Below are 13,827 nucleotides of genomic sequence, written 5' to 3' on the forward strand. Positions count from 1 at the left end.
AAGAGGCAAAAGACACCCCAGCCAAAGACTTAAATACCGCCCCCACTTTCCTCATCATCCAATCATTCTGCCAAGGGAACAAGGAACAGTAGGAGAAATATCAGTGTGAAAAAAAAAGAAAAAAAAAAAAGGTGCCAGAACAAAAAATTAAAGCCGCCCAATAGATAAACACTGGCGGGAGCTGTTGTCTCTTCCATTCAGAAGAAAATGAAATTATCAGGTAAGCATAATTTATGTTTTTCTTCTTAAAAGGGAAGAGACCACAGCTGCATTCATTACTTTTGGGAAAACAATACCCAAGCTAGAGGACACTGAATGCAACAACGGATGGGTACAAAAGGCGGCCCCTCGTAAGGCACCACAGCCTGATACTCGACACCCTAAAAAATAAAGACGACACGGGTGAAAACCCGAAGCCCAGTTAACTGCACATTAGTTACACCGCCGGCAAAGCTGAACTAGACCACTCAATCCCAGAGTCTGTCAAGCCTGCGGGACCACCATCCAAGGAGAGACATGTACCTAAGTCAGGGCCCTTGAAAAAGGAAACAATCAAAGTCAACTTCCAGAGGAACCCTAAGCTACCTCCTACAGGAGGAACGCACTTTAAAATCTGTAGACTTGGCGATCTGGCAAAAGCCTCAAACCCAAGAGTCACAAAGACTTCCTTAACGATTTAAAATTCAGCTCACAGGGCACCTGGATCGCAAAGAAAACTCGTAGGCAAGCATTAATATGTAATACACACACAGGCAGGGTAGCAACCAACATCCAAAGGCGAATACGAACCCTGTACCCTGCTCATCATAGTTAGAGAATGTTATGGCGCTCCTTTCATCGACCTCTGAAGGATGAAGGGTGGAGTCAGCCCTTCCAGAATTCAAACCTGAGACCCTGGATCCTTTAAACAGGTCCTTCAGTAGTCAGGGCATCATCAACTAAGCTACCCCACCGGTCCCAGAGAATCCAATTTAAGACACTGCCCAAGAAGACCCTAACGGAGCATCAAGGAAAAATGGCCAAATATCTGAGGAGGAGTAAAGGCCATAGAGACAACTGCTTGCATAGCCTGACACTTCTCTGCCAACCTCCTGTGACGAAAGGCAAAGAATGACTGGGGGATGAGGGAAGTGGGAGAGGTATTTAAGCCTTTGGCTGGGGAGTCTTTGCCTCCTTCTGGTAGCCAGGTTCTGTATTTCCCAAAAGTAATGAATGCAGCTGTGGACTCTTCCCTTTTAAGAAGAAAACATTTTTTATACTCAAAAATGTCTTTCATTTTGTATTTTTAAATGTATTTAACTGTAAATATAAAGCATGAATATGAACTATTCAAGTGTTTGCCTACATAAAAAGAAATGGACGAAAGTAAAGAAAGTTTATTCGCTATAATGGAATCCATATTTTACAAAAATCATATTTATTTAGTAGAAGATATGTGTATGGAAAAGCGCTAAAAGCTAAAGGTGCAAAAGTAGACACAAAAAATATATCGTAGATTGATAAATGGCTATGCCAGATTTAAAAAATGTACCAAAATAGTAAAACACAAATATCAAATACTATGTAAAAATCGGACGTCTCCGATATACGTTATAAAAATAAAGATAAAACCAATATTACTGTTGCCACCATAAGAGATAAAGTCTCTGATATAATTCTGAAAAAAGAGAAGCAAGGGGCCCCCAAAGGAAGTCTCTGAAAACGAGATCCAGATTCTGGGCAAAAATATTTACGTATTACCTTCCTTCCAAAAGCTGTCCTTGGTTCAAACGGCTTACAAACTTACACCTCCGTGAAGGCGCGTATGTAGCTTGTGACGTCACAGAACGTAGGCGCCGTCTCCAGGCTGGAATCCTATTGGTCAGGATCGTCCGAATATAGGATATAGCGGCCGCTATATTGTAGAAGAGAAATGATGAGGTATCCGCTCTTAGTGCAGGTATGCACACAGGATAAACTTGTCTTGTTATAAATGCCTTGCAGCAGCCTTGTGAGGATTTTGAACTAATTTAGATAGTTCCGATTTCTTCTGGCCGGTGTTAGGCTCTGTGCTTCAGTGTCCAAACCTTATCAGGGACAATGTCTTTCTCAGCATAGTATCAATGCTTTTCTGAAGATATAATATAGCATAGAACAGCTGTGGCTCTTATCATCAACGCGTTTCTCCCTCTTACAGGGCTTTCTCAAGATGAATTAGCTCCAGTCACAGCTTTCCTTTATAAAGCTCAACATATTCCTTATTGGTCAGGCTGAATCAATTAGTAAAACAGATGTCTGCTATGTCAATGAGGTAGTATTGGCAACAGTATGGGCAACTTTATAACACTCTTATTAATGTTATGAAGAAATGGCAATTTATAGAAAAAAGAAGAGGCAAAATTTTTTTTTGTGTATATATATATAAATAAAAAGAAAGAAAAAGAAAGAAATCCTTCATTGGTTTTGTACAAAAATACAATTCACATAAGGAGATACCGAAAATATAAAGGTAGTTTATAGATAAAAAACAATAAATCTATATGTATGTAGATTGGTTCCCATGATAGTAACATGGGAAACGGTATTTAGATTTTAAAGCAACTTTGAGTTACGATTTTTATTTTATTTTTATTTTAAAAACTGAGAGGGTGCATACATACTGCTAGCGGATAGAGACCGCTAAAATGTAGATCTAAAAATGAATACATTTGTGATGACATGTATAAAGAAAAAAGGGGTGAACACCATACCCTATTACCTTAAATACCATATTACTAAAGAAGTGATCATTTATATTATAGAATAACTGTGTTTCCAAACACAAATTATAATATTAGTGTCGCTGAGTATGACTTGTATACTCTATAATATTGCTAAATAATAGTATACATGACTTCATATAGGTTAAAAAGTGAGTATGTTCAGAAGTGAAAATGAAAAAAGTGTGACAGTGTGAAATAACTGTCAAAACCGTATTTAGTGTTCATAACATATATATATATATATGAAAAATAGTATAATAATCATCTTATTTGCTAAAGTGTATTTCTAAAAAATTTTTTTACTAGCATTTGCTTCAGATTTTTAGATCTCCTAAAAATGATTTTCGGTCTATTAGTCAGTTTATTCCCTATAATGGGGTCTGACTGTAAAATATGCCAATGTCTATTAATCTTTCTTATAATGCCATGGTCATTGCTGTGGTTGAGAAATTTAGAGATAGGGGATATGATGAAGATCTAGTGAATAAGGCAACAGAGAGAGCTAGACTAACAGAAAGACAGACACTCCTCACATATAAACAGAAAGATATTAAAGACAAAAGAGATCTGATCGATACTCCTTTCATTACTGATTACAGCAATGACCATGGCATTATAAGAAAGATTATTAATAGACATTGGCATATTTTACAGTCAGACCCCATTATAGGGAATAAACTGACTAATAGACCGAAAATCATTTTTAGGAGATCTAAAAATCTGAAGCAAATGCTAGTACCCAGTGCATTTCAGGATAATAAAATACAAGTCAATACACATAAGGACCTATCTGGAAAGAAAGTTGCTGGTTTCTTCCCATGTTATACATGTAAGGCCCATCAGCATAGCTGTAAGAGAGTCTCCTTAAAAATCCCCCCTACAGGAGAAACAGTTCCAATAAAAGAACTTATTAGATGCACAACTAAAGGGGTTATATACATACTCCAGTGTACATGTAATTTAATATATTTTGGGGAAACTAAAAGGATGATAAAAGACAGGATTAGAGAGCATCTCCTCTGTATAGAGAAAAACAGAGAAGACACTAGACTGTATAAACACTTTAAAGAAGTCCATAAAGGGAGAACAAAGGATCTAAAATTCTGGGGAATTAAACATGTCAAATGTCACTGGAGGGGAGGAAACAGACAAAATACTACGTATAAAAGAGACAGAATATATAAATATGATACACTATACCCAGCCGGTCTGAACTCTGAGTTAGATATTTCACCATTTATTTTGGATTAATACATTATTCTTTAGGTTTTTTAGGTATATGTACTAGCATACACATATATATATATATAAATGTGCATTATGGGTATTTTATATATATTTTTTTTTAAAAAAATTTAGAAATACACTTTAGCAAATAAGATGATTATTATACTATTTTTCATATATATATATATGTTATGAACACTAAATACGGTTTTGACAGTTGTTATTTCACACTGTCAAACTTTTTTCATTTTCACTTCTGAACATACTCACTTTTTAACCTATATGAAGTCATGTATACTATTATTTAGCAATATTATAGAGTATACAAGTCATACTCAGCGTCACTAATATTATAATTTGTGTTTGGAAACACAGTTATTCTATAATATAAATGATCACTTCTTTAGTAATATGGTATTTAAGGTAATAGGGTATGGTGTTCACCCCTTTTTCTTTATACATGTCATCACAAATGTATTAATTTTTAGATCTACATTTTAGCGGTCTCTATCCGCTAGCAGTATGTATGCACCCTCTCCGTTTTTAAAATAAAATAAAAATCGTAACTCAAAGTTGCTTATTTTTGTACAAAACCAATGAAGGATTTCTTTCTTTATATATATATATATATATATATATATATATATATATATATATATATATATATACAAAAAAAATTTGCCTCTTCTTTTTTCTGTAAATTGCCATTTCTTCATAACATTAATAAGAGTGTTATAAAGTTGCCCATACTGTTGCCAATACTACCTCATTGACATAGCAGACATCTGTTTTACTAATTGATTCAGCCTGACCAATAAGGAATATGTTGAGCTTTATAAAGGAAAGCTGTGACTGGAGGTAATTCATCTTGAGAAAGCCCTGTAAGAGGGAGAAACGCGTTGATGATAAGAGCCACAGCTGTTCTATGCTATATTATATCTTCAGAAAAGCATTGATACTATGCTGAGAAAGACATTGTCCCTGATAAGGTTTGGACACTGAAGCACAGAGCCTAACACCGGCCAGAAGAAATCGGAACTATCTAAATTAGTTCAAAATCCTCACAAGGCTGCTGCAAGGCATTTATAACAAGACAAGTTTATCCTGTGTGCATACCTGCACTAAGAGCGGATACCTCATCATTTCTCTTCTACAATATAGCGACCGCTATATCCTATATTCGGACGATCCTGACCAATAGGATTCCAGCCTGGAGACAGCGCCTACGTTCTGTGACGTCACAAGCTACATACGCGCCTTCACGGAGGTGTAAGTTTGTAAGCCGTTTGAACCAAGGACAGCTTTTGGAAGGAAGGTAATACGTAAATATTTTTACCCAGAATCTGGATCTCGTTTTCAGAGACTTCCTTTGGGGGCCCCTTGCTTCTCTTTTTTCAGAATTATATCATAGACTTTATCTTTTATGGTGGCAACAGTAATATTGTTTTTATCTTTATTTTTATAACGTATATCGGAGACGTCCGATTTTTACATTGTATTTGATATTTGTGTTTTACTATTTTGGTACATTTTATTAAATCTGGCATAGCCATTTATCAATCTACGATATATTTTTTGTGTCTACTTGTGCACCTTTAGCTTTTAGCGCTTTTCCATACACATATCTTCTACTATTTGCTTTTTACCCTATTGTTAGGGACTATAGGGTTGGGGAAGCTTGGTGCTCTCTTGCGCACACTTTTTCTATATATATCATATTTATTTACACCGTCTTCTGTTTTGTGTTCATTTTTAAAATGATAAACCTTTAACTCCCAAATTAAAAGAATGAAAGACAAAGAATGTAAATATATCTACATCATAATAAACTAAACCACTGATTACTGATGAAAACAATTTATAGGGTCCCATTAAACATAGTGCGTGTGTATAATGTTCTAAGCCAGGGAACCAGTATATCTGTATTCTGGTCAAGAGAGGTGGCATCCACCATCCTCATTTAACATTGCACAAGCAAATGCATATACAGCCCTGCCCGCTCATGCTTAACCAGTTGGGTGAGAACATGATGTCTTAATCATTATAGAGTAATAATCAGTGTGAGATGTTTTTAGAGGGTAATAAACAGGTATCTTATGATGCTTCTTAGCTTGCTTTATTAGTTTAATAACACTCAGTGTTAAATTAAGCACATAAATCAGTGGCGGTTCTGGGGTGGGGAACACTCATTGGTGGAGTTGTGGGTGCCTCACACATGGCAACAAGGTAGGCATAAGTGTAGTTATGGGAGTTACATGAGCTGGGTCAGGGCAGAGGAAGGTAGAGTTGCAGGTGATCTGAGAGCTGGTGTTGACACAAATGTAATTAATAGATGCAGATATAAAAATAATAGTTTATATTTGTTTAATGAGTGATCTATTCTATTTTCCCAGTAATTAAAGTCAGCATAATATCTATTTTACTCACCTAACACATATGAGTTCATGCTGATAACAGGCTCCAATGTCTGATCAGGAAGAAGGTTCCCTTATTCACTCCAGTTACATCAATACCTGATATCTCTCAGTGCTCTGGCCGTGTCTGTAAAAAGTATAATAAATGGTTTAGACAGATAATAATAAATAATGGTTCTGATTAACTGTATGTATGGTATAAATAAAGGCACACATAACAATTCATGTGATACAGATCAGCTGATTAGGGTATTACATATGTGCTATTGATTCAGCATAAGCATTTAGTACAGTTAGCATTGTGTGTGTTACAGTTACACCTTATATATGAATCTTTCCAGAACTTTACAATATAAGCTCAGGAGCAGACAATCTATTTATGAGTGGGACAAACCACAACCTTACAAATATATTATAATTATTTTTAATATAATTAATTTTGAAAGAGCAGCACTTACACATCAACAATATTTTCTCTGAAACTAAATGTTAACTAAACATTGTTTGGTGCAAGTTAAATGTAATACTACAGTATTGGTAGTGTACTTCCTACTAATCATCACTGTCAGACAAACATACAAATTACAAACATACTATGGGGTCCAATTTACTAAGCTCTGAATGGGGCCAACTCTCCCTGTTTTAGACTCACAAGAAACAGCAGTTAAGAAGCGGCAGTCTTAAGACCGCTGCTCCTTAACGGTATTCGCCTCCTCTGAGCGGCGTACAGCAATCAACCCGATCCTTTACGATCTGGTTTATTGAAATCCCCTGCTAGCGGCCGATTGGCCGCAAATCTGCAGGGGGCGGCATTACACAAGCAGTTCACCAGAACTGCTTGTACAATGCTGAATATTCAGCGATATCTGTCGGACATAATACGCTACAGCATATTATGTTTGACAGACTTTGATCATTCAGCCCCTATGCGTGTAATAGTCCATTGTTACAGACCGTATGAAGCTACACACTGTATCTGTAGTCTTTCTGTACTGGATATGTTCCCTTCATGAACAATTTGAACAATTCTTAAAAGATAGTTAATCCCTTTATTTACAATTCCCCAGTTTTGCATAACCAACACTGTTAAAGAAACACACTTTTTACCTCTGTAATTACCTTGTATCTAAGCTTCCGCTGACTGCCTCCTTATCTCAGATTTTTTGACAGACTTGCATTTTAGCCAATCAGTGCTCACTGTTAAATAACTTCACGTGCATGAGCACAATGTTATCTATATGAAACACATGAACTGATGCCCTCTAGCTGTGAAAATCTGTCAAATGCATTCATATAAGAGGTGGCCTCCAAGAGCTTAGAAATTAGCATATGAGCCTACCTATTTTTAGTTTTCAACTAACAACAACAAGAGAAAAGGAAAATTAATGATACAAGTAAATTAGAGAGTTGTTTAAAATCGCATGCCCGATCTGAATCACGAAAGTATAATTTGGTCTTTACTATCCCTTTAAGCAAACACTGCAAATTGGGTTTGGGAGAGACAGGGGTTAAAATGTTCATTTTGAATTGTTATCTAGGACAGAGTTAAGAAAAGGAAGCCTTTGTGTGTACATAGATTGATAACACAATAAGATATGATCTCTCAGCAATCTCAACTCATTTAAAAGGATCATAAAGTATAGAGTAACAAAATCAACATATCCATACTAACAATACAATGCAATACAACTTATTATGAATTTCTAAAGAGCAGTAGATTTATTTCTGAAATTTTGTTCTGCACCTGCATCACGTGACAGCGATCAGCCAATAACAGACTCATATTTGTACATCATATAAACTCTTACACATAACAAGTAGGAGCTGTTGCCTCATAACGTGCATTATAAAAAATACTGAAACATTTGAAAATGGAAATAAATTTGAAGGAGCAAACAGCTATTTTATATAAAAAATAAACCTAAAGGTGAAATTTCCCATACACTTTATACTATTTTATACACCGGTAAGACAAGTCATTAGAAACACATTAAAGGGACATCAAAGTCACAATTACACTTTCATAATTGAAATTTAAACAATTTTCCAATTTCCTTCGATTATCAAATCTGCTTTATTCCCTTGGGGACCTTTGTGATAAAGCATATAATGCACTATGGTGCGCTAGCTGCTGATTAGTGGCACATACAAGCCTCTTGTTATTGGCTCACCTTATGTGCTCAGCTAGCTCCCAGTAGTGCATTGCTGCTGCTTCAATAAAGGATACCTAGAGAATGATGCAAATTTCATAATAGAAGTAAATTGGAGAGTTTGCATGATCTAATTAAACATTGAAAACATTTTGTTTTTTTTCTCCCTTTAAGTGAAAACCAAATGTACAGGACACTGTCCCTTTAAGTCTGATCATGTGACAAACAGCAGCAGCTGAAGGTGCAGAATACACTCACTAAGGTCTTTACTAACAACAAGAATCAGTCACAGATCAGTGGGATAAACGTTCTGATGATAAACAGGTGCAGCTAATAGAAATAAGAATTGTATTATAAAATAACCTCATTAGAAATAAAATAATAAGCAGATCACAAGATATTTATGTTTAGATCAGTATATGTGATGAGACTGACTGAAGCAAATAGTAGCTTCAAAATCATTTAACCTCTTAATGGGCTTTAATAGCGTGTGTCTTGCCACAAGAGGCAAGACCCCGCTATTAGACCCTCCCATCTGTACTATTGCTAAAATAGTGCAGTTTTGCCACTGGTGGAGAGACCGCACTATTAAGAACCCACCTCATAGAAAGACCAGTGACATACAGGGTATGTCACTAGTCATTAAGGGGTTAAATGAAAAATGGTTAATCAAGGTTCTAAAGTTAACTGTAAACTTATAGGGAAATACAGGATTCTGGTTGGCTGATACCTAAACATCTGTTTCTTATTGGGTAACAGGAAACAACCCCCACAAATATATTATTGGACAGACTTTCTCAAGCTTTAAAATATGGTTTGGTTCTGAAATAAAATGCTACAGATCACTATGTATTAATTTATGGTCTTCAAATTAAAGTACTAAACATTAAATTAATTTAAGACATAATTTAAAAAAATATAGAAACAAATTAAATAAATTCAGTGGAGTTTTTATATAAACTCAGTTTCTTATATGAAGTGAAATATTTTATCTTTATCACAACAAAATACAGAACAATATTTTCTCATCATTATATAAAACACAACAGTGTGAGGCTGTTAATAAAGATTTATGTCAGGTTTTGCATATTACCATTTAGCACAAGCTCTGTAAGTATGAAGTCTCTCTGGTTCCTCCTGTGATATCACTGAGTGTTACACAGATATTTATACTAATGTGGGAGTGTCACCTTTCTCTGTGTGACTCACATGAGTACAACTTGTCAGTTGGGAGACAATGAGAGGGTCACACCTGTGCTTTTGTTCTCATATAGATGTCTATTGTCCCCTCTGGTGTCACATGAATACAGAGTCCCTGCCTCCCCCTCAGGATGTGATTATCATATGGATAAGTAAGGAGGAAACAAATGGTTTATTTAAATATGAGATATTTTTCTTTGTGCCCTAAAATATCTCAGGATACAGCATTATATTATGTTTTTATTGATGGGAATTGTTATTTTAACAGAATTTAGTTGCAAACAGCTGTATAATATTAGCATGTTATTAGATACATATGAGATACAATGCTGAGTATTTCAATACTTGTATTTTTGTACTCTAACTCTATTATCTAATATTTATTTTTCTTATTTTTCCAGTATAAATTATATCTCATATGGCTATATTTTATTATATACATATAAATTGCTGTACTCTGCAACTAACTGTATTTTTGTAAATATTAATTTTATTAATTTTTATATTTACAAGAAGCCCCCAGCAGATTTATAACATTTATTTCCATACATATAATATATACTTATATACATATACACAAACCATATTGCTCTGTCATTTTTAAAATCTAAATCCATACTTTGTAAAATCTTAGATGTCTTATACACTCATTTCTTAACAGACCTGCAGATTTCTAAGTTTGTTATAATTTGCATCATTTAGCATTTGATTTTTAAAAAGAAAATGGTAAAAACTAAAACTTCCCATAAAATGTTAAATGCCTGAAAAGCTACATAAATTTAAATGATAAAGGTCAGATTTATATACTGTCACATATTAATATTACTACATCTTAAAGCACAGACTATTTTACATCTAGTCACCTTACATGGGTCCCCAATATAAAGTCATCCTTTGTTTGTTTTTCTCAGTCACTGGTTTCATCTAAATGTTATCACACTCAGTACTTTCCGATAGTTATTCCCCATAGTATACAAAATATAAGACATTGGTCTGCACTGAAATCAAACAGAATTGCATGTAAACACATTTTAGACCAGATTATAAGTGGAGCGCTATATTTTGTGAATGGTATATTACAAGTTAAAAGCAATGCCAATGCAGGCTCGTGTTTGCATTGCTGGTAAGCATTACGCTCACAAAAGCGCACTTCCATAGGCACCAATAGGAGCCTTATTCGCATTCCGTGAGACATGGCATGAAAAGTGTGGCAGCGAAGGTGGTAAGTCGCGCATCAATGGCAGCAAATTGTAAATATATATGAATATTTACATATAAATGTATGTTTTGATATGTGTATATACACATATTAACACACACACACACACACATATTATATATATATATATATACACATACACACATATTATATATATACACATATTAACACACACACACATATTATATATATACACATATTAACACACACACACATATTATATATATACACATATTAACACACACACACATATTATATATATACACATATTAACACACACACACATATTATATATATACACATATTAACACACACACACACACACATATTATATATATATATATATACACATACACACATATTATATATATACACATATTAACACACACACACATATTATATATATACACATATTAACACACACACACATTATATATATACAGATATTAAAACACACACACACATATATTATATATATACACATATTAACACACACACACATTATATATATACAGATATTAACACACACACACATATATACACATATTAACACACACACATATTATATATATACACATATTAACACACACACACATATTATATATATACACATTAACACACACACACATATTATATATATATACATATATTAACACACACACATATATATATATATATATATATATATATATATATATATATATATATATATATATATATACATATTAACACACACACACACATATTATATATATATACATATATTAACACACACACATATATATATATATATATATATACATATTAACACACACACACACATATTATATATATACACATATTAACACACACACACACATATTATATATATACACATATTAACACACACACATATTATATATATACACATATTAACACACACACACACATATTATATATATATACACATATTAACACACACACACATATTATATATATATATACACACACATATATATATATATATATATATATATATATATATATATATATATATATATATATATAAAGACCAATCTCAAGTGCACTCACTATTACAAATAAACAACAGCTGGGGTGCTAAGTGTACTGAATACATCAATTGCATTTATCCTGTTTAAGAATAAAACGCTGCACTCACCAGTCTTTATGAAAAACATTCAGTTTAATTTCATCACCATAACATCTTTAATGTACAAATACCCCAAACGTTTCGGTACTGGACTGATACCTTTCTCAATGGGTGTTTAACCTGTGTCCCAATGTTCTCTGTGAGAGAGAGGTGATGAGATTATACTGAATGTTTTTCCTAAAGACCGGTGAGTGCAGCGTTTTATTCTTAAACAGGATAAATGCAATTTATAAATATATATATATGTATATAAGCACAGTAACACATACATATATATATATATGTATATAAGCACAGTAACACATAAATATATATATATATGTATATAAGCACAGTAACACAAATGTATATATATATATATATATATATATACACACACACATATTAACACATAAATATATATATATATGTATATACACATAATAGCACATAATGTATATAAGCATATACATATATATTTATGTGTTACTTTGTGTATAAGTATATAAGCATATACATATATATTTATGTGTTACTTTGTGTATAAGTATATAAGCATATACATATATATTTATGTGTTACTTTGTGTATAAGTATATAAGCATATACATATATATTTATGTGTTACTTTGTGTATAAGTATATAAGAATATACATATATATTTATGTGTTACTTTGTGTATAAGTATATAAGCATATACATATATATTTATGTGTTACTTTGTGTATAAGTATATAAGAATATACATATATATTTACAGGGAACAGACATTTCCCATAGACATATAATGTAAAGGCACTTTTCAGTGCTGTTTTTTTCTAACACTCCACAGACGCTGACTTTAGCCCCCAAAAACCGCCTGATGCAGTTATTTTATTGAACAATAAAAATGCTAAAATTGTTATTTTTTATTAACACACTCACCACTGTATTTTGGGGGCATTTGGGGCACATTTATAAAATGAACCAGAGATCTGATCTATATATAATAATTTTATAAGCGCTAATTGCTACTGCAAGCTCTGTGGGTGAGCGATAAATGAGTGCTCCACTTGAATTCCAACTCTGTATCTTTTTCACAGCTACTCCAGTCAATAAGAACAGATGCTGTTTGAATTAGAAAACAATATTACAGCCAACTCTAGTTAAAGGGACATAATACTCATAGGGTAAATTACTTGAAAGTGATGCAGCATAACTGTAAAAAGCTGAAAATATCACCTGAACATCTCTATGTACAAAGGGAAGATATTTACCTCACAATGTATTAAACTCACCAGATTAAGTGCTCTGTGGACAGTTAGGGCTGATGTAAAGCTAAAAAAATGCCAATTTCTAAGCAGCATCAGCAGTGCTGAGGTCTTACATTGCTTTGCTGTGATCTCAGGAGATTTCATAGTAAACTTCCTTAAAGGGACATAAAAAGTTGTGATAGAGACAAAATATTATAATATGTACTTTAATTACTTTACCTGCAAATTTATACTGCAGTGCCTCGTCATTAACCCTTTCTTTTAAGTTTCTGAATTATATGTATATATTTGTGTGTGTGAGTTTGTGTTCATATACTGCATGGACTGTACTAATACCTAAGCTACATTTCTGATACGTGTGTGTGTGCGCGTGCGTATATATATATATATATATATATATATATATATATATGTACAGGTGGCCCTTGGTTTACGACGGTTCAATTTGCGCCGTTTCAGAATAACGCCCTTTTTTTTTGCTATTGAAAGCATT

The 13,827-nt window shown here is 33.3% G+C and overlaps 1 protein-coding gene across 4 annotated transcripts in view; it reads right to left on the reverse strand.

The window, feature by feature from the left end:
- Window positions 1-13,827, reverse strand: part of LOC128659931 (gastrula zinc finger protein XlCGF26.1-like) — a 382,794-nt gene that overhangs the window by 361,326 nt on the left and 7,641 nt on the right. For all 4 annotated transcript variants that reach the window (XM_053713520.1, XM_053713518.1, XM_053713519.1 and 1 more), the window contains exon 2: window positions 6,396-6,509. In XM_053713520.1, coding sequence (XP_053569495.1) covers window positions 6,396-6,414 — 19 coding nt within the window. In that variant the 5' untranslated portion in view covers window positions 6,415-6,509. The remainder of the gene's footprint in view (window positions 1-6,395; window positions 6,510-13,827) is intronic.

The sequence above is a fragment of the Bombina bombina genome, chromosome 5 (genome assembly GCF_027579735.1).
Source record: "Bombina bombina isolate aBomBom1 chromosome 5, aBomBom1.pri, whole genome shotgun sequence".
NCBI classification, from domain to species: Eukaryota; Metazoa; Chordata; class Amphibia; order Anura; family Bombinatoridae; genus Bombina; species Bombina bombina.